The 22,846-nt window shown below is 45.5% G+C and overlaps 1 protein-coding gene across 3 annotated transcripts in view; it reads left to right on the forward strand.

The window, feature by feature from the left end:
- Nucleotides 1-398: 398 nt before the first annotated feature.
- PUS7 (pseudouridine synthase 7) overlaps nucleotides 399-22,846 on the forward strand; it is a 330,471-nt gene continuing 308,023 nt past the window's right edge. Inside the window, exon 1 of one of the 3 annotated variants that reach the window (XM_086967051.1) lies at nucleotides 399-626. In XM_086967051.1, coding sequence (XP_086823177.1) covers nucleotides 499-626 — 128 coding nt within the window. In that variant the 5' untranslated portion in view covers nucleotides 399-498. The remainder of the gene's footprint in view (nucleotides 627-22,846) is intronic. The other 2 variants (XM_086967056.1, XM_086967062.1) reach the window with 2 other exon arrangements.

Raw genomic sequence — 22,846 nt, forward strand, 5'->3', positions numbered from 1 at the left:
TCCATTCAGCGCCGACTGATATGAGCTCTGATTGGACACGGCGTTTACTGGGCGGCAGCCCTGTGAGGTCACGAAGGGGGCAGTAGGGACAGTTTCACAATGGCTTCATAACATAAGTAGCGCTTTCGTGCACTATACAAGATTGACAGCACTTTAATGTGGATGGGCCAAGCAAATCCACATCAAAGAGGTCTGCACGGGCGTGGTGACTGGATATCAGGATTTAAGCTGAAATTGAACGGATACGCTCGGTGCCACTTTTGCTAGAGTGACCAGCCTTTCCTTTGAACAATTACATAAATATTTCCAGTCATAAAAATTTTCATATTAACACGAATAATACAGATGACCCGTTATTTCAATGTAGTATACCCTTTTTGACGCTATATGCGTCTTGTCGTCCATCTTAATCGCAAACTATTTCCCAATCTACAATGGCCGCGATGTGCGCATCAGAAGCAGGGTTTCAGCGACTCGGCCAGTCCCTCTTCGATTTCCATGGGCAAAGGAGCCTCCAGTCTGTGCCTCAAGGTGCTACATTCTCGTTCGTTACTTCTTGCATCGCTTCTTCGCCGTAAGCTCCCGTTACCTCCCGTGTTGCACCCCAAGGCAGCTGCTGCCTTCTGGTAGGTTTATTTATTAATTGATGCGTTTTTATACAGCGCGGACAATACCCAGAGGTGTCAGAGCGCTTTAGAGTACAGCGAAATCATCAATTAAGAAATTACACATGAGATGGAGGTGGCAGTAGACTATCCAGGATAGACAGAATAAAGGGAGGAGCAGGATGAACGCAGCAAGACAATTGATTCGATTGGATGAAATACTCAGTCTAGTCCAAAACGTGATTTGCAAAATCCCAAGCCAGTGGCTGAAAGAGGTTGGGTGAAAAATAACAGTGGTAGAAGCAAGTGGATCGAAATCCCACTGTTAGTATATTGGAATGAACAGGCCTGTTTGACAGCTGGACTGTCAACAGTCAGTCCTAAAGGGACCTCTGCACTTTGGACACCTCCACTTACATTCTCCCGAGCAATTGGACATATGAACCCACTTATCTTTCTGTTTCGGCAAAACCTCCTCACTTCTAGACCCCACTCATATCTTGGGTCTCACCTGTCTGCAAGGGATGGTGCATTTCCCCGATCTTAATTTACTACGACCGACTTGTGTTACTGAGGGAAGGGTACCCACTAGGAAATGCAGCTGTGCCCTCCCCGTGCACCCAGAGAACACGCTCACACTTGGAAGAACTCTGGTCAAGTATGCAGAATATGGTTATGTTTATGGATTCCAAATAAAGCTTCAGCTGGTGGTACCATGAGATGATGTCTGGCTTGGAGCACCATTGTACTCCTTTGAAGTGGGCATGATTATTAATTTCCTCGTGATGGGGTGATTGGTGATTCTCATGGTCACGAAAAACCTTAGTTGGGCAGATTGCTTAACCTTGCTGATACCCCAATGAGAAATTCCTATGGGTTAGAAACTATGATGTCTCCAATCAGGCCTACTATTGTTGTTCTGTTGTACTTTGAGCTCGTGTGAATGGTATTCTTTAGTAATGGAGTGACACCATTTGTATTGTGGTGTAGTTTCATATGTTTTTTTATTTTTGACACTCTTAACTCTTTGAATAGCATACTGTACTCTTGCATAAGATTGGCAGTGGCTTGTGCCGAGAACAAATGAAACAATTTGCTGGTCTTCTGGGGTGCTCGGCTGTGCCACAAAACCCAATTTCATTGACGGATATCTTAAGTGGGTTCTTAATTTGTCTATGCTATATGTTTAAAATAGCCCTTGAGCCGGAAGGTCTCTATCCATATTTGATGTATGCAGGGGTGAATGTTAGTAGGGTGTGAGTTTGGCTTCAGTTAATGGTGGCAGTGTTTCAGCTCAGTAAAATTCATGGTGCCTGTAGTTTCAGTCAGTACAGTGATGTCCTAGCCTTTGATTGATAGCTGTCATTTTGGGTGTGTTCTACAGTGTGTCCCTTGGTTCCCTTTTTTTGGTCAAGGAGATGATGTGTACCTCATCATTTCCCTTCCCCTTCAGAGCTTCCAGGATTGAGAGTACTTTTTTGGGTTTTCCATCATGCTAGCCCCATACTGGTGTACTTCAGAAACATGATTCTTACCCACTGTAGGAGATTGGATTACTGGTTGAGGAGAGTGAAACCCTACCCAAGCAGCAACCACAATTGTTCTTAGAGTAAAACCCAAGCAAACCCCAAATTAACTTGCGCTGAACTCTGTTAGCTTGGCACAAAAGCAGTCCGGCTTAACTTGGAGGCAATGTGTACAGTATTTATGCAGCACACAAACCGAAATAAAGGGAGAACACAGCCGAAGATCAACCCTGCACACATTTAGAAATTTTAGAGTAAATGTCATAAATTACTTAACACCAAAACTACACAAATTCAATCAGTAGAGCCAGAGTTATGCAATTGTAAAGTTTTATTAAACGTTAGTGCTTAAAAGCACCAACTGTAGGTATCTAGTCGCGCCGGAATGGAACAAAGTCACAAGTTCAGGCCGACCATGATGGAGTGTGGGCCGGATATAGGGATCAAGTTTGGCCTGCTGACAAAGTACCTTAAATCCTGGTTGCAGAGCATTGTCGATGAAACTGGGGGTGCTCCCCACCCTAGATTTCATGCCCCAGTGGCAGAAGGAAGGTCAACATGAGGATACAAGGTGTTGCTTATGCCAACAGGTGAAGGAAGTATTGTTGCATGTCCTCTACCTTTGCCCTTGCTTAATCATGTAGCAGAGGGCCCTGTTGTGGACTGAATTTAAAGCCATAGGGATACGAACTTGCAGATCAGCTGCCCTGGAGTCCCTAAATCCTCAACACATTAAGCTGAACATACGGCTGGTGCAGTTATTACATTTTTAAAGATTAGTTCAGGCTCAAGACTCTGTTAGGTAGGTATTCAGCCATCTATTTTAGGAAAGTGTAAATGGTGGGCTGAGGAGATGCTCAGATGGAACTTCAATGGTGGGTTGCTAGTGGCATAATAGGTACGCAGCAAGAAACATAATGCCTACACTCCCCATTCCACCATGCACAGGTGAAGTCCCTTAGGCGGGATCTATGAAGGTGCAGATATTAGGCTGTGAATGTACTTTGATGGCCGCCAGTAGATGGGCTGCTGTTGACCTCAGTAGAAGTGTAGCAAGACATTACTGCTTTTATCCACCCTACCCCCCAAGTTGAGGTGGTATCCCACACGCGGGCTCTGTGCCTTCCAGGCCCGTTGGGCAGCATGCTTTTTAAAGTTTTATTACCTGTGGTTTTATGTCTGTCATGTACTATGCACTTTATTGCCTTAACCATAGCGACTGCCAGATAAGGTCAATAGGAAGGTCCTTTTAGTAGTAGTTTTATGTACGTTATGCATCATGCACTTTGCAGCCTTCAGTAGAATGGCTGCCAGACCATGTCAGTAGGCTGGTCCTTTTAGTAATATTTTATCACATGAACATGGCTATTCTTCTTCTTTTTTTTTTTTTTGGTTTGGTTTTGTTTGTTTAAGCCTGGCAATTTAGTATTCACTACACACCTTATTTTACACTCTGCATTTTGCAGAAACGATGATCAGGCACCTAAGTACTAGAAGTCCTATGGTTAATTTAGACGTTAGGGGGTTCCCAACATTTTTGATGTTATATTAGGTGGGCTGGGGGGGAGGCCCTCCTGGAGGACTATGCTGTTTAGCACTGTGCACCCTAGAGGACTATAGTTATGGCTTTTTAAAGAACATGTGCGATGTATTCATGTTTTAAAATTTTGATTGAAGGGTTATGCTAAAGGGTTTTATTAATGATTTGTTTTCTTTGTTTTATGTTTGTTTTTTAGTAACTAATAAATCTATCTTTTACCTGGTTGCAAAGCATTGCGAGGTCCCACGTTGAGGATGCGTTGCGCATCAGTAGTTCAGAAGAGCTGCAGGCTGCGTTGCGAAGTCCTGCGTTGAGGATGCATTTCCTAGCACCGGTTCCAAGTGGCTGCGATGCGAGGTCCTGGGTTGAGGATGCTTTGTAAAACAGCGGATCCGATGCGAAGCTGCGAGGCGACGCGTCACATTGGTTCTGCTTGGAACACAGCTGGGTTGGCAGAGCACCTTCAGGGCCACTTCTAAGGGTCCAGAACTGGGGTGCCACCCCTCACAGCAGACTGAGTACAGGTGCTGGGTTCAAGGTGGATGGAGCCTTTTCTGTCCTGTAGGCTCTGATAAGGAGGCAGCCAACTAACCCTTGGAGTCAGTCTAGTGGTTCTGTGTTCAAGATGCAGTTCCAGTCCTTCTCACTCAGGCATCAGAGCAGCAGAGTAGCAGTCCTGAGCAGCACAGCAGTCCTCCTTCTGAGTCGTCCATATGTGTACTGACGAGTTGGGTCTGAAGGTCCACTATTTATCCTTGGTACCAGCTTTGAAGTAGAAGTTTCTAGAGGTATCCATCCCAAAGATGTTTGGAATTTCCTTCCTCTCTGCCCCCAGCTTGTTTGGGAGCCTAAAAGACGAGTGTGAAATAGTTTGTGAGTGTACCAAGTCTGAGTGTTTGTGAAGTGCAAGTGTGATAGGTGGCAGCTTCGACACCTATGAAGTCGGAGATGTCCCATCCTGCCAACTCCTATTCCCCTTTTACGTCACTGTTTGGGAGTAATACACATAAAGACCCACTGCCAGCTACACCTAGTCATGGGACCCAGGATATAGGCATCAGGCATCAAAATGGTTGGTACAAGAAAAGGCCAAACTTTCGAAACGCATTTTCAGAATTGTGACTTGTACCATTAAAGAGGGTTTTAAATGTCATTTATTAAGGCCCAAACTCGACATTTATATCTGCTTTCCATTGAAAGTTGTCACTCATTAAATGTAATAAGGTAACCAAATCTTATCCCATTAGGGAGGCAGGCCTTGCAGCAGTGACAAATAAGAGAGCGTTTTTCACTACAAGGACATGTAAAAGTGAAAAGTACATGTCCACCGTTGTAAGTACACTTCACTCTGCCCTATGGGCTGTTTAGGGCCTACCCTAGGGGGTGTCTTATATGTATTAAAAAGGAAGGTTTAAACCTGGTAAAAGGTACATTTTGCCAGTTAGAAATTACAGTATAAGACACACACGCACAGGCTGCAATGGCAGGATTGAGGCATTTTTAAAGGGGTACTTAAGTGGGTGGCACAATGGGTGTTGCAAGCCCACTAGTAACATTTAATTTACAGGCCCTGGGTATAGGGAGGACCGCTTTACTAGGGAATTACAAGTAAATTAAATGTGCCAATTGGGTGGAAGCTAGTGTTACCATGTTTTAGGGAGAGAGCACAAGCACATTAGCACTGGTTTGCAGTGGTAAAGTGCGCAGAGTCCTAAGGCCAGCAAAAACAAAATCGGCAAAAAGAGGAGGATGGACGGCAAAACATTGTGGGAAAATCACGCATCCAGTGTTTGGTCCAACACCCATATTTTCAGGGCTTCTTTCCTTTGGTGCACATTCTCTTTTTTCCCTTCACCCTTTTCTCTGTTGCGATGTGAAACTTGCATAATTTCAATGAGATTGAATCCCTTTCATTTGCTGGAACTTTTGTTTGGCCTCAAAGTTCTCTTCCTGTATGGTCCACTGGCTTCCCTGTGAGTTCTACTGTCCGCTTCTTTCATTCATACTATGAAAGAAAACTTGGCCTCTATGGCTTGCTCTCATTTTTGTGAATTTGGATGAATACCCGAGGGTGTTAATGCCTGTCTCCTTTAGAAATTGTTGATGTATTTTTGAAGACTTGTACCACACTATGATTTGCACCTTCAGTTCCTCCTCTGGACCAGCTGCTGTTAATGTACTAACTCATTTACACAGATATACCTGGAAGGCATCAAGCAGTTCCCCTGGATCTTACCAACAGTGGAATCTTTATACTTGCAGTCCACCACCATATTGGGGGTAGGGCTGTACAGAACGTCTGCAATAATTCCTCCCGCATTGTGAGAATAAGATTTTCTTGCAGTGTTGTAGATCTCCATTGAGCCTGCAGACCCAGCCACCCAGTCTACAGTTCCTATCTTGATTCTGGTGTGCGCTGAGAATTGCTGCCACATGCAATAGTTTCTTCTTCATCCTGAGGCAGTGAAGGAACACCTACAGAGCCTTGTAGAGCAAGGAAACAAATCAGGGTCCGATGACTCTTCACTCCTACGTTACCTGATGGAGGTTCCCTTTGGGTAGTCACACCTTAAGTAAATAGCCAGATTTCTGATGACTTCCCATCAACTTGCCCACTAGGCTGGTGCATACGTGAAAACATAGATTAGTATATTTAGGAGACTTGTATGATAGGCCAACCTAGTGCATAAGACATGTAGAACTATTGTTCGAAATATCTCAAGCACTTTGACAATAGTGAACACAAAGACTTCATTCTAAATAGGGCCGTGGAATTTTATGAAATATCAGCTTGTCGAAGGGATGGATGCTTCAGAAATCTATTTATCCTGTTTAAAAAAATCCACTTGTCTCTTTTGTTGCCATGCAGTGAGACATCAAATTATGGCATCATTTTCATAATATAACAGCTCTGATAATAGCTGTTATATTAACCAGCTCTGATAATAGCTGTTATATTAACCACGGGCCTCCAGCAGACCCAGGACATATTTGCTCTCCAAGAAACTTGGACCCTGGAGAATACCATTTGGGAAGACTTGACTGTTATCGAATCGCACGCTATTCCATCTGCTATAGGTGGTCATGCCTCTGGAGGTGTATTGATCGCAGTGAAGAACACTCTGGTCGTAAACCTATCACCACTCTATAAAGGCGAAGGCGACTACATATTTATCAGCATCGAGACGCAGTGCCAAGAAAAGGAAAAATTAAAACAAAAAATCATCCTCGGCAAGTGTTTATTTGCATCCCTCCAAAATAAGACGAGAGGCTACATCGAGAAAAATGCTACCTGATATAGCCAACCTCGAAGTTCACTTTCCAAATGACATATGGCTGGTAATGGGCAACTTCAACACCAACCTAATGGAGGCTGATTGCACCCCACTTTCTCAACCATCTTCAATTAATGATATGTGGGCAATCCCGGAGATAAAATCCCAGTTCCAACGGAAGGAAGCCAAAGGGATAAAATTGGCAACACAATTAAACCAACTAGGCTTGCGCATTTTAAACAGAAGAATTGCTTCGGACCAACCGGCTGCATATACTCACATATCCCCCTCACGAATGGCCACCCTGGACTACATATGGATATCAGTAATCCACCTCCAGTTGGTGCGGCAGTTTTTGGTAACTCCGTCTCCAGTTAGCGATCACGCAATCTTAACGCGCTAAATAGATCTTTGGCAGTTTCACCGCCCGAATATTCCCCTGATTGGCAACGAATCGAACTTACAGAACTTAAGAAAATTGAGATGGTCTGAGGATAATCTAGAAGTAATAGAAGCAGAAGTGGACGATATGCTGACCAAATGGGCCCCGAATGATGCAAGTCACTTGACGGCATTCTTATGGGAAGTATGGTGACCGATTTCAGGGAAAAATTAGCCCCAAAGCTAACAAAAAGTACAGTTAAAGATCTTCCGGTTTCAATCACCCTCCTAGAGCAAAAACAACTCACAATTATTACAAATAACAAATTAAATAAACTGCAGCGAATTACTGCCAACAACGAAATTGAATATAAATCTCTGCGTAGCCAAATATCATCTATTAGAAAAGAATATAGGAAGGCCAGGTTTATTCTAAGGAAATTGGAGGAAGAACATCATTGGGCAGCGGCCCACGAGATTATAAAATCTAAGGACCAAAGAAAATTCTGGAATTGGGTAAACAAGGCTGCTTAAACCACCAAACCTCCTAGTGCGACTAACATCTCACCTGCTGACTGGGAGATCTACGTCAAAACACTCTATACAGCACCGTATGCTATCAACTGCAATAGCCTTCCCACCTTCAAGCAACCGAATTCCCAGGATGATACGACTTTAACTGACAAGAAAACCCCAAATCAAATAGCGCTAATCATAAAGAAAATGCGTTCAGGTGGTGCCCCAGGACCCAATGGTATTCCCACCCAAGTATATAAAGCTTCTGCCCAGAAATGGGCATTGATGCTGGCACCTCTTTTTGAGGCAGCAATACTGGGAGGTCCTATCCCAGTTTCCTGGCGAGGATCACTACTCATTCCCATCCACAAAAAAGGCTCGCGTTCTAGTCCCGACACTATCGAATGATAGCCCTCCTTGATGTGGACTGGAAGGCATACGCAAGTGTCCTTTTATCCGAACTAACAACTTGGGCGGAACATTGCACTCTAATTCCTTTCACACAAACTGGCTTCCAAAGGGGCTGCCATACTGAAAATAATCTGATTTGCATAGCCCATATGATGAAAACCACCATAGCCACAAAAGTCAAATCATTATATCTGGGCTTCGTCGATTTTCGGAAAGCCTTCAACAGCGTGATTCGACCTAAACTCTGGGAAAAATTGGCGAAATGGGGCATCCCCCCAGACATTACTGAATGCGCTAATAGCTTTACATACAGATACCTGGGTCAAAATAAGAGTCACCTCGAGATGGTCATCCACTAATAAAATCTATACCAACATAGGCCTAAAGCAAGGATGCATCCCTGCACCTTTACTATTCAATTTGTACCTAGCAGACCTCCCTGAATGGCTGTCCCGCTGTCGAGCCTTCCCACCAAGAATTGGCCTTATAAAAATCCAAACCCTGCAATATGCTGACGACACCATTCTTCTTCATCAAACCCAGGTGGGTCTTCAAAGACTCTTTGACTCCCTTGCCTTGTATTGTAACACCAATATACTAGAGAGCAACGCCACCAAGACCAAAGTAATGGTAATATCCTCTTCGAAAACAAAAAAGAGCACTTGGTTTATTGAGGGGAAGGCATTGGAGTCAGTCACCCCATATAAATATCTGGGTGTTTAGATAGATCATAAAGCGAGACCGACCGCGCATATAACTGCAATGCAGGGTGTTGCTCGAAGCCTGGAGGGGGCTTTTATAAGAACAAAGAGAGCCCTTCACTCCCCGGACTTTGTCCCACTAATAAAACTGATAGGTGCCAAACTTCTCCCAACAATATCATTTGGCGCTATAACCTATAAAGATAAAATGACCAACTGGTTAGATAGAGCCCAATCATCATGCTTCCGCAGAGTATTCCAACTGCCAAACTCAACCTCTCACGCCCAAATCCGAAAGGAATTTTCTTTATCTTCCCAGCATTGGATCATGAGTGCAAGATTCATCGTTTACAGCCTTAAAACGAAACTAGCACGCTCCAATACTTTAAAGAGCTGTATATGGTCATTGTTAATATAGGAAAACAACCACCTAGGCAGACCAAATGCTTGTCAAATAAATGTGGCATGGGCAAGGGACCATTTTCAGAGTGAGGTTAAAACAAAGTTTATTGGCAAATACATCAAAAATCCATTAACTAGTTCAAAATGTTTTAAAAAAAAAACAAGAATTTAATAAAAATAGTTCAAAAGAACTATAAGTAAATAAACAATATAAAAAACAATCACTATATAAAAAATACAATTAAAAAACAAGAATACAGAGGAAATATACGTGGCATAAAAGTAATAAATCTCAACGCGCATATCGGCAACCAGCGCCTTCTTCAGGACAAGCCACACAGTAACCTAAATAATAATAAACATTATATATTAAAATCAAATAAATACATCACATAATGTATTGATTAAAAACGAAAGACATATACTAAATTCCAAGTAACAAACACCATTATATTTTAGCCAACATTCGTTAAATCACCTCAAACAATTATCATACATATACATGATAGAGTTGGTCCAAAGCCCATCTGCAGACAAGTTCATATTACTGATAAATACAACGAACCATAATAGATTTCTGTGCTCATTTATCTCAAACCTATGGTACCCTTTCATCAAATGCAGTTCGCATAGAGGATATTCAGATTTTCTGAATGTCCTCTATGCGAACTGCATTTGATGAAAGGGGTATTCTTTTTGCATAGTTTTTTGGTAACTTTCAACATTGTGTCTATATTGATGGTTACCATAGGTTTGAGATAAATGAGCACAGAAATCTATTATGGTTTTTTTTTTTTTAGTCCTCATACGCCAAAAGATGTTCTTGAAGTACATTCAACTGTTACCATCCACTTACAGCAGATATCCCCAAGAATGTTGTGAAAACTCCTGAGATCTTATTGGAAGCCCTTTTTGCAGATACCCTGATGAAATAACAAACAGTTCAGTTCTTCTAACTGACCACCATGGAACTGATCTTAGGGTATATTGTTCCGCAAAAAGGCATAATCATTGGACCTTGATTAAAATTTTTTTTTTTTTAAAGCTTATCCAACCAAGCAATGCATGGAGACCAGAAGTGCTTTTTACTCTTCCACTTTATACTATCTAATTTCAAAGTATGTTTAATTGCCTTAATCCAGTCTAGATAAGTTGGAGCGGTATCTTTCATCCATAATTTACAGATTTCTCTACGAGCTAAAATAATTTAATAAAACATCAGCTTATTGCCATCTCGAGAGATTGATTCGTAATTCAAAGTGATACCAAAGAATATAAGTAAAGTACTAACCTGTATCTTAAATTTCAACATACTTTCCATACCTTCAAATACCGCACACCAAAATGTATACAGGACCGACAGGTTAAAAACATGTGCAGATCGTCTGCCTTTTCCAGCGTACATTTTGGGCAGCAAGGAATACTGCCTTTTGTAAATTAACAAGCTTAGCGGGGGACCAATACACTCTGTGAAGAGAGAAAAAGTGATTTTGTTTTAAATTGGCAGGAGAACTGTAGTGTGTAGTATGTCAAAGGATACTTGCCATATCTTCTCCAAATCGACGTCTGGAACATGATCTCCCCATAGATGAGCTGGTAGAGTGAAATCCCCGTCGTCTGCTTCCAAAATGACCCAATAGAGAGTTGCTGTCCTTATCTTCCTGTTCTTCCCTTGAAACAACTCCTCCAAAGCGTTTGTTCTCCCTACTTGCGATCCTACCGCCTGGCTCCAGCTCTTTATTTGGAAGTATTTAAACTTAGATAAATTGTTTTCAGACATACTAGAGATCTCCTCCCATGATACAAGCATCCCATCAGGCATTAACTGAAACCAATGCTTAATGCCCGCAGCCAGCAAAGGTTTTGCAAGAATATCCTTGGTCCACTCTGGGGAGCCAGGGGAATCCCAAATAGGAGCCATAGCTGAATGGTATGTAAGTTTTAGGGATTTCCTTCCTCTAGCCCAGAGTTCTTCAATCTGTGGGGCGACCCCATCCCAGGGGGGGCGCTCACCTCACTGTAAAATCCTACCTTTGTTTAACTTGTACTGCGCTACGATCGCTAGACGTCACCCAGTTCAAATGGCGATTTTTTATTTTATTTATAGGAGACCTCCGGAGCAGCAGCAGCTAATCAGCAGGTAGGAACGTCACCACTGACGTTCGACCAATGATGGGACAGTAGCAGAGATTGCAGGAAGTGCCGCGAAATTCGCGTGCTTAAAGTTCCTGCATTCCACTGCTTGCTGCCTTTTCTTCTTTGTTCCTGAGTTTTTTCCGTCGCCTGGCTATGAAGGGCTTTGCTGAAATAAAATGTACATCAGATAAGAGGGCTTCTTGGAAGGGGGTGTGGGCGGGTTGGGGAGGAATTGGCTGGGGGTTCCTGTGTAATGGAGGCTTGAATAGAGGGTTTGAGGGAGGGTGAGGGAGGGGTAATCGATGGGGCAGGACGTTCTCATTCTTTTTTAATTTTACGAGCTAACCGTTTTAAATCAGTCTGATCTTCTTCCAGGTCTTATTACTTAGATTAGCAAAGTAACACTGTAAAACTTCACAACATGGGAGCACAACCTAAGCAATCACAGCGCTGAATGTACGTCCATAAGTAATTTCAAACACCAGATATGTGTAACTGATAAACAGCTGCCAAGGTTTCAGATTGCCATGTGTGACATTTGAATCATTTTAGTGTTATTATGAGTGACATTTCAATGAGTGAGAGTGACACTTTCTAGCGAGCAAAATGAGGCAATGAAGATGAGGGAAACACATAAATATCAGAAATTACAACCATTTGCGTATGGTGTGTTCTACTTATGCAGGCAATACATAACTCCAAAATCTGTGTAACTATTTTAAAGATATTGAAATACGCCTTTCTCGGCGCAAACACTATCTGGTGTGCATATTTTTCTAAATTCAGCTGTAGACCTTATCTTTCGCCCAAGTTGAATAATTATTTGAATGACCTCTGACTTTTCGGCCAATATGCCGGTGTGTGTTGTCTACAGTCTGAAGTGAAGTCTGTTTGGTTGCGAGGGAGTACGGGTGTTGGGCGTTGTGATGTGTGCATGGAATTTGAAGGAAACCAGGCAAGGCAAGCCAGAGCACATTTTGATCTTTATGTCCGATCATTTTAATTTATGCCCATGACTTCAGGGCTAGGCACAAACTTACTTGCTTGAATTTACTTGGTGATTGCCCGCCTGGTGCCGGCAAGAGCAGCTGCAGTTCCTCATACGCGCCGGCCAGATGCCTGGTTTGTTCTTTCTGTGCCGGCCGCCCACATCATGCTCGCTCGGGCCGGCTCTGCTGCAGTCAGGGGTCATGGTGCTCCCTCTGAGGCCTCGAATGACCTACCAGAGTCACTCAGGTCAATGCTCTGCCCGTCCCGCCGGTCCAACGCCGCCGGGTTAATTATAATAAATTATTGCTTCGCACCCCTGCGCAGGCAGCCGGCAGCAGCGCATGCCACTCGGATGCCTTGTGGTCGGACCGACACACAAGAAAACTCCAGTCGAGTCCAAGCCCGGCCCTGGCACTTCTCCCATCTCAATTCCTGTTACAGGACCACATCCGACCCCCCCCCCCCACGGCGCCACAGAGCCGCCCTCACAAATGTGAAAGTGGAGGATTTCACAGATATTATTTGTTGTAAATTTAGTGAATGTGGAGAACAGCCTGAGGATGGCAGTAGCAAAAATCCATCCACAGATTGACCGTCTCTGTAGTGAAAAATAGGCACACCTTTCACATTAATGTTGGGGGTGTTATTATCAATCTATGTCTTGTGTAAAATAAAGCAGCCTAGTAAAAACAATGTGCACACGTTTTAGCTTGGAAATTTGTTTTTGAGCTGTTTAAAAAGCCTCTGTCATTTAACTAGACCCACTCCCAATCCTGCAGTTTACTAAAACCTCTTATCATGTTGAACATTATTTGCTGGATATGGCCCGGGATATGCGGATGGCGGTCGAATATGTAGTGTACCAGAGTCCAGAAATTTCTGTTGGGTGGTGGGGGGGCCCCGACATCTAAAAAAAATTTGCTGGGGGGGGCTCAACCTACAAAAGTTTGAAGACCTCTGCTCTAGCCCAAGTAAAAGCCATATCGCTCAACGTGTTCAATCAAACCTTTTTAAAAAAGCGCGGGTCGCCATATTTATACAGAAACCCGTTTAAACCCCCTTGGATTCCTGTCAGCATGTCTTTAAACATTAGACCTGCTTCTGATCCATCTGGAGAGTTAAAAAGCAAGACTCCTGCTTTAAGTAGTAAGATCCACGCATATATCTTTAGGTCTGGGGCACACAAACCGCCTTTGTTTTTTTTCCTACGCAATTTCCTCCATGAAATCCTGATGCCCTTTTAGGCCCATACAAAGGAATTCAATTTAGTTTGAATTACTCGGAGCTTCGCTTCATTAAAGGCTAGAGGGATATTTTGAAACAAGAAAATCAATTTAGGAAGCAACATCATTTTTATAATGTTTACCCTTCCGATCAATGTAAGAGGAAGAAGAGACCAGCTCTTTAAGGACTCTGTGATTTCTTTCCTTGCTTTGTCTAGATTTTTATCTGTTAATTTTGCAATATCCTGGGTAATTTGGATCCCTAAATATCTTATCTCATTTTTTAAAATGGGAATCTGGACTTCTAAATTCCAAAGCATGCACTCTGTTTTGGCCTGGTTAATCTGATATCCAGAAAGCTGACCAAACGTATAATGAGACTTTCCTTTCCCAACTTCTACATCTAAAGGGCACAATGTTTATATCTTGCCTGATTTTTTTCTCCCAGGGACTCAATATATAACTTAAAAAGCAGGGGCGAAAGGGGGCATCCCTGTCTAGTCCCTCTTTTGATAGTTATAGATGTTGAAAGATTGCCATTAACCAGTACTCTAGCTGTCGGGTGATGATAAATTTGCAGATATGGCTTTGCAATTTTTTCCCCCAAATTGCATCTCTCTAGTACTCTAGTTAAGTAGACCCAATTAACTCAGTCAAATGCCTTGGCGGCATCGAGCGTAATAATAGCCATAGGGACTTTATAAAGGGATGCTATATCAATCGCTCCCACTAGTGCTAAGATCAGGTTCTGGATAGACCGGCCTCTAATGAATCCCTTCTGGTCCCCGTGCACTAATCTATCGGCAACACCATTCAGTCTCTCTGCTAAAATCCCAGCGAAGAATTTATAGTCGAGATTCAGCAGAGAGACTGGCCTGTATGAATCACATAACGCCACCGGCTTAGATAGTTTAAGAATTAGTACTACAGTTGCTTCATTCCATGATACAGGCAGATTCCCCCCTCCTCAAAGATAGAGGAGAACAGCCTACAGAGAATTGGGGCGACTACTGGAGCCAAGATTTTCTATAGCTCTGCTGGCAGCCCATCAGGACCTGGGGCCTTACCTCTCTTGCCTAAATTAATCGCAGAGACCACTTCCTTCAAATCTATCCTCTCATTTAAGTTTTTTGCTGCTTCATCCTCAATTCTCCGGACTGCAAATTGATCTAACCATTCTTGAATTGAAGTATCCTGGGGAAACAAGTCTTCATTGTACACCTGTTCAAAGTGGCCAAAAAAGGCTCCTTCTATATCAGACTCACTATCTGAAAACTCACCCAATATATCAGACGTTATACCTTTAATTCTATTCCTGGATTGATCTTTTTTAGCTTTCCATGCCAAAAGCTTCCCACTAGCTTCACCATACTCGAAATGGGCAAGAGAGCTAGCCTGCCACCGTTTCTTGAGTCTAGCGTCCAGCACCTCTTCTAATTCAGATTTACATGATGCTAATTGTTGAAGAATAGATGGTTCACGCTGTTGGATCTGAGTTAACCGGTCTTCTTCAAACGTAGCTATTTTTACTTCAATTTCAGATACCTTAGTGCTAAATCTTTTTTGCCTCGTGGATTGGATAGCCAGAATCACTCCCCTCAAAAAGGCCTTGTAAGCGTCCCAAACGACTTCAATTGGGGCAGTTCCTAAATTTTGTTCAAAGAATCCCTCTGACTCCTCTATCAATTTTTTTGTCACATCATCCTCAAGCAAGATACTTCGATCTAAAGTCCACCTCTTCATACTCTGCAGTCCCGAAAGCTTCAAAACTAAAGAAACTGCTGAATGGTCTGAAAGGTGACCACCTAGATGTTTAACCTCCTTGACCTTACCCCCCCAGTTCCTCTGAAATTAGAAAGAATTCAAGCCTTGATTCATGGCCTAACTTCTTATTGTGAAAAGTATACTCCTTTTTTTTCCCCATTTTTTTCTCCAAATATCCACCCATCCTAGTTGATGTATAGCGTTCACCAAAAAATTCCTTGTTTTAGTGTTATATATGGATTTGTCCCTGTATGTTTTTTCCATTTGGGGATCTAAGACCACATTAAAATCTCCCACTAAAATGAGGGGATCCTTGAATTCGAGTAATTCTTCCATCATTTCCCTAAGCGGGAGAGGGTCCTCCAAATTTGGGCCATAATACCCCGCAACTGTAAATTTTATAGTAATGATATTTAATCGTAGCTATGGCCCACCTACCCTTATTATCAACTCTAGACTTCTCTAGTACTAAGGCTTGGTTCACTTTAACCAGGATAGCTACTCCCCTTATAGTTCATTGTTGAGAGGTGCAGACCACTTCTTGAATCCATTTTGTCTTCTTACATACTTCCCTCAATTCTTTCTCTGTAAGGTGAGTTTCTTAGAGTATGAAAATCTGCTCTGGTGCGTCTTTCATGTATTGAAGTATTCTTTCCCTTCTGTGAGCTACCCTCAGACCATTTAAATTCCAAGTTAAGACCTTCAGATAAACATCCTGGGTTATCTTAGGCTGTGTCATTCCTTCTCTAGTGGATGGTATTTATAAATAACAAAAACAGATTGGCGAATCGGACATTTTTTTTCCCCACATCCTCCCCACCCTGTGTACAGCTTCCCTACCCTCCCAAACCCGTCCCTCCCCTTCCCCCTCCCTAGTGCTCCCCTGGAGAACCCCCTTCTGTGAGACCTTGAAACCATACCTCATTTCATGGCTTAAAGCCTGCAACATTAACAAAACTGACTGATCCTTAGGGTTGTCATCGCCCTCATCTGATGTGTCCGCTTCCAAGCTCCCTAATATTAGCTCTGGGCCCACCTGAATGTTTTCCTCCAATTTTGCTGGGAGTCTTTATTTTCCCTAGGAAATAGATCATCAATACTTGATGTTGCCAATCCGGGTTGCGGACTATCCAACATATCATTTAGACCTGAGCTCTGCATATCTATTATGTCCCCCTGGTCCACCAAGGGCTGGTATCTATTCGGGCTCAAAAATCCCTCTGGAAAGCTAGAATTCGTGAGGGTGAGACCCCTGGATACTGGTTTTAACTCTAGGATAGGTGGTATCACTTTAAAATATTGTTTGAGTGAGGGGGCAGGCTTTGTTTTATTTATGACCGCTTGGGGAGGTGAATTATCACCTTTCTTCCTCTTCGATTTTATCTTAGCTTTAGAAGAGAGGGGTGGTGTATTTATAGAAAGCGAGACTTTGTTCTTCGGAAGCGTTATGTCTTTTTTTACTGATATAGGATTTTTAGCAATTTTAAAAGTCGCCACATCTCGCTTCTTACTTCTTAAACTATATCCCAAGGCTTGTGGACTTTGTAAATCACCCCTTGGATCTAATAATGCAACTTCTACTGCACCACTAGGTGGGGTATTCTCAATCTGGACTTTCTTTTGAGATCCCGCCCTGGAGGATTCTGGGGAATGAAGTCCATAGGAATGAGTCTGCCCCCGGCCTCTGCCTGCATGCGAGATTCTGGAGGCTGCACTGCGCCCCCTTCTCACATCTAATGCAGCTCTAAACCACTGGGCGACCCCCCCCCCCCCCCCCCCCCCTTCAGTCCTGCTTTCAGTCCTGCTTTCTTTGAGCCCCCTCACCTCCTTATCCGTGTCTATTGTCGATGTAACTCCACAGGCAATGGCGGCATCGCCCCAGTGTCTCTGGCCGTTCCAGGCAGGTACTTTACCCCTCCTAGAGCTTGCTTGCTTTTGAAAAATACTCCTGGCAAGCGTGAGGTATCCGCAGCCCTGCAGAACCCTGCAGAGCGCCACGGTCGATTACGGAGACACGGAAAACTGCCGTTCGCACTAATGCGGAGCCGAAGCTGAAAACCCAGCCTTTGTGTCCGAAAAACTCCAAATAGCTGGCGAAAAGCTCTCACTTCCCCAGTATCACTTGTACTTGTATGCTGCTCCCCTACCCAATCATCGATTAAATTACTCAGGAAGACGCTGAAAATGCAGAAAACGCCATCCGTGTCTCGTAGCCTCCAGACTAGCTGGTGCTGCTAGCCGCCATGTTCTCCCCCCTTTACTTTATACTTATGTTGTTTCTAATCTATTACATATCTTTTCCCGAGTGATTTATACACGTGCAGTCCCACACCATGTGTCTACATTCTGCTTCATTTTGTTTCCACCTAAGGCATTGTAATATTGGAGTGCATTCTAGTAGCTGGGTGTGGGCGGAGCTAAAGGGCTAGAGGAAGGGGAGGAGTGGACACAGGAAGGGGACGGTTAGAGTAGGGACAGGGTGAGAGCTGGACATAGATAATAAAGGCTCCAGTTAAAGTATAACCAGCGTCTGTGGTTATTTGTAGCACGATGCTACAACTGGCGATGAGGGTGGGATGGGCATAAATACAGCCCACCGAACCCCACAAGAGTGCCCTGTCCCGTTTTGGCGCCGAAGGAAAGAAAACGCCGCCGAGTGGATCTGCCGCCCAAGAGAGAGGCCAGCAGCCGGTGACCCTGTCCCTCCAGTAGTGGTCAGGGAGTGAAGAGGGAGCCGTAGTAACAAGCGCTGAAACGCTTGAAAGGGGGCGCAGCAGCAAGCGCTGGAACGCTCGACGGGAAAGAGCAGTTCGCGCCGAAACGTGACCCCGCTGGATGCGTGTGATCCGGCGTGTGAGAAGAAAACAGAGGTCGGGAGCCCACTCCGACTCTGTCCAGTGCCCCAAGAAGTGCAGGAGCATCGCCTCGAGTGAAGGACGTGGTCCCAAAGAAGTCCGGCGGTGAGTGCAGCCGAGCGCGGCGGAACCGGAGCTTCCAAAGTAGCCGGTATCGGAAATCTCACGCCCAATGCGTGAGCTTTGGCATCGTGTCGCAGCGTGATTGTGGCAGCTAGAGCAGCAAGACGTCGGGAGCCCACCCCGGTCCTACCTGATGTGAGGAGATCCTGAGCGAGTGAGAGCTGCGAGGAGCAAAGACCCCAGCATTCAGCGTGGACCTCACATGCACGCCCGGTGAGTGCCTGAAGCCTGCCGGTACCCGATAGCTGAAATTCAATAAGGGGATCCAAATCTCGGGAGACACGAGATTTTAAGCCCGGCGGCCATCTTTGGGTCAGGCAGCCACAGACATCCCCTATGTGAGTCAAGTCAAGTCAACACTTATATAGCACACTACATATCCAGAGGGTCTCAAGGCGCTTGAGGAAGGGGGGGAATTTTACTTATCGAATATCCAAGTTTTTAGTTGTTTTCTGAAGGATAGGTGGTTTTGTGTAAGGCGGAGGTGGATGGGGAGGGAATTCCAGGTTTTGGCCGCTAAGTAGGAGAAGGATCTTCCCCCCCATGGTGGCTTTGTGGATGCGCGGAACAGCGGCGAGGGCTTGATTGGACGATCGCAGCTGGCGGGTGGGGGTTTAAAAGGATAGGCGCGTGTTGAGGCATTCGGGTCCAAGTTCGTAGAGGGCTTTGTGTGCGTGGGTGAGGAGACGGAACGTTATCCTCTTGTTGACGGGGAGCCAGTGAAGGTCTTTCAGGTGACCGGAAATGTGATCTTTGCGGGGAATGTCTAATATGAGTCTGGCTGATGCGTTTTGGATGCGTTGGAGTTTTTTCTGAAGTTTGGCGGTGGTTCCTGCGTACAGGGTATTTCCGTAGTCCAGCCGGCTTGTGACCAGTGCGTGGGTGACCGTCTTTCTTGTTTCGGTGGGGATCCAACGGAATGTTTTTTTGAGCATGCGTAGGATGTTGAAGCATGATGAAGATACGGCGTTGACTTGTTTGGTCATCGAGAGTGAGGAGTCCAGGATGAAGCCCAGGTTACGTGCGTGGTCCGTCGGTATGGGTGCGTTTCCCAGGGCCGGTGGCCACCAAGAGTTGTCCCAGGCGGAGGAGGATGTACCTAAGATAAGGACTTCCGTTTTGTCCGAGTTCAGTTTTAGACGGCTGTTCTTCATCCATTCGGCTACTTCTTTCATCCCTTCGTGTAGGTTGGTTTTGGCGGTGTTTGGGTCTTTGGTGAGGGAGAGGATCAGCTGTGTGTCATCTGCGTAGGAGATGATGTTGAGGTTGTGTTGTTGCGCGATGGGGCTCATGTATACGTTGAAGAGGGTAGGGCTGAGTGAAGATCCTTGTGGTACGCCGCAGATGACTTCGGTGGCCTCTGATCTAAAAGGGGGAAGGCGGACTCTCTGCGTTCTTCCGGCGAGGAACGAGATGATCCAGTCCAATGCTTTTCCTTGAATTCCGATGTTGCTGAGTCGTTTATAAGGGTGCTATGACAGACTGTGTCGAAGGCTGCGGAGTGGTCAAGTAGGATGAGGGCGACTGTGTCTTCGTTGTCCAGTAGTGTTCGAATGTCGTCTGTTGCTGCGATGAGGGCGGTCTTGGTGCTGTGTTTGGCTTGGAAGCCGGACTGTGAGGAGTCGAGGGATTTGTTGGTTTCGAGGAAGGCGGCGAGCTGGCTGTTGACGGCTTTCTCAATGACTTTGGCAGGGAATGAGAGGAGCGAGATGGGGCTATAGTTTTTGAGTTCGGTGGGGTCTGCTGTGGGTTTTTTCAGAAGGGCGCTGAGTTCGGCGTGTTTCCAGCTTTCCGGGAAGGTGGCGGAGTTGAGGGAGCAGTTGATGACGTTTCGGAGATGGGGTGCGATAATGGAGTCTGCTTTGTTGAAGATGTGGTGGGGACATGGGTCTGTTGGGGATCCTGAGTGGATGGAGTTGATCAGGCGAATGGTTTCTTCAGTGGTGATTGGGTCCCAGTCGTAGAGGTTGTTCGAGGGGGGTTTTGGTTCGGAGGTGGGTGGGGTGGGCTGGTTTCCGGGTTGGTTGTCAAAGCTGTTGTGAATGTCGGCGATTTTGTCGTGGAAGAATGAAGCTAGGGAGTCGCAGAGGACTTGGGAGGGAGTGATGTCGTTGGTGCTGGCGGTGGGGTTGGTAAATTCTTTGACGATGTTGAATAGTTCCTTGCTGTTGTGGGGGTTGTTGTCTAGTCGGTCTTTGAATGCTGATTTCTTGGTTGTCCGGATTAGTTGGTGGTGTTTGCGGGTGGCGTTTTTGAAGGCGGCTTGGGTGATAGTGTTTGGGTCTTTTTTCCAGGCTTTCTCAAGGGTGCGACAAAGCTTCTTGGATTTCTTAAGGTCATCGTTGAACCAGGGGGCGTTTTTGCTGCCTTGCTTGATTTGATGGTTTTTCAAGGGTGCTAATTCGTCGGAGCTGTTGGTGATCCATTGTGTGAGGTTGATGGCTGCTTGGTTTGGGACCGATGAATTGGCAGGAGGGTTTTGGAGAAGCGATGCGAAGATCTGGTCGGTGGTGATTTTGTTCCAGTTTCTTCGCAGAGTTGGTTGAGGGTGGTTGTGGATCGTGGTCTTTTTGTAGTTGAAGTGAACGCAGCTGTGGTCCGTCCAATGGAGAGCTGTGGTGTGATTGAAGGAGATGTGCTTGCTGGAGGTGAAGATAGGGTCGAACGTGTGCCCTGCATAGTGGGTGGGGGTGTTTACAAGTTGTTTGAGTCTGAGATTGGCGAGATTGTCCAGAAGGGTGGTGGTGTTGCAGTTGTTGCTCTTTTCCAGGTGGAAATTGAGGTCTCCCAGTAGAATGTAGTCCTCGGAGGGGAGGGCGTGTGGGGTGATGAAGTCAGTGATGTCTTCGCTGAATTGTGTGCGGGGTCCTGGTGGCCTGTAGTGGAGGGTGCCTCTGAGTGTGGTCTTGGGGTCGGTGTGGATCTGGAAGTGAAGGTGTTCGGCGATAGTGAGGTTATCGTCTGAACTGGTCGTGATGCGGATGGAGTTCTTGTGGACGATGGCGATGCCTCCTCCTGTTTGGTTGGTGCGGTCCTTTCGGATGATCTTGTAGCCATCCGGGATGGCTATGGTGATGTCAGGAGCTGATGAGGCATTCGTCCAGGTTTCTGTTAGAAAGGCGACGTCCGGAGAAATGGTGTCGAGTAGATTCCAAAGGTCGATCGCGTGTTTGTGAACCGAGCGGGTGTTGAGAAGGATGTATTTCAGGTGGTTAGTGTCGGGGCTCTGTTTGGGGTTTGTAGATTTGGAATGGGTCCTGATGGAGTCGAACTTGCAGGAGTGGCAGGTGAATGGTCCATGGGTGTGTCCTGGGGCGGCTTGGTGGCACTTTGGTGGACGGCCGGGGTTAAGGGCTGAGAGGGTTGCGGCGTCGTATGTGATGCGGGAGGTGATGGGTTTGCGGGGGCCAGGGGGTCTGGCACTGGGCGCGGTCCAGGCGCGGACGGGCGTAGACGGGCCTACCTTTGGCGCACCTTCGGCGCGCATGGGGCGCGCACGCTGCGCGTGAAACGCTGCTCGTAGGCCCATCTGACATAAGTGGATAGTGGGGGGGCGGAGCGAGGGAGGATCAGCTGGGAGGCGGGAGCGGGGTGGGGAGGCTGGCTGCAGGCACAACAAACAAAATGGCAGCGATAGTAGAAGTGAAACTGGGCGAGATTGGGGGCTCAGAGGTGGAATACGCTATGGGCAGTGATCTCGGTACAATCTGGCAATTTAAATGAAAAAGCACACATTACACAATGCGAGCGCAGTGAGGTAGTGAAATCTGGCAATTTAAAGAAAAGACACAAGTTACACAATGCGAGCGCAGTGAAGCAGGGAAATAAAGTCAAAGTGCTACGATTTCCTGGCACCAAGCAAGCAATGGGGAGAGCGCTACGATACCCTGATTTCAATCTGATTGCAGGTAGGCTGTGTAAGCAGTGCAGGACGAGCAGGGAGCGACCGCTTCTCCCGGAGCAGCGAGAGAGGTCACAGCGCTATTTCCAGCGGGACAGGCCTTTAAAGTCCGTGGGAGGGAGGATCAGCTGGGAGGCGGGAGCGGGGTGGGGAGGCTGGCTGCAGGCACAACAAACAAAATGGCAGCGATAGTAGAAGTGAAACTGGGCGAGATTGGGGGCACAGAGGTGGAATACGCTATGGGCAGTGATCTCGGTACAATCTGGCAATTTAAATGAAAAAGCACACGTTACACAATGCGAGCGCAGTGAGATAGTGAAATCTGGCAATTTAAAGAAAAGACACAAGTTACACAATGCGAGCGCAGTGAAGCAGGGAAATAAAGTCAAAGCGCTACAATTTCCTGGCACCAAGCAAGCAATGGGGAGAGCGCTACGATACCCTGATTTCAATCTGATTGCAGGCAGGCTGTGTAAGCAGTGCAGGACGAGCAAGGA

The sequence above is a fragment of the Lissotriton vulgaris genome, chromosome 1_1 (genome assembly GCF_964263255.1).
Source record: "Lissotriton vulgaris chromosome 1_1, aLisVul1.2, whole genome shotgun sequence".
Classification (NCBI taxonomy): domain Eukaryota; kingdom Metazoa; phylum Chordata; class Amphibia; order Caudata; family Salamandridae; genus Lissotriton; species Lissotriton vulgaris.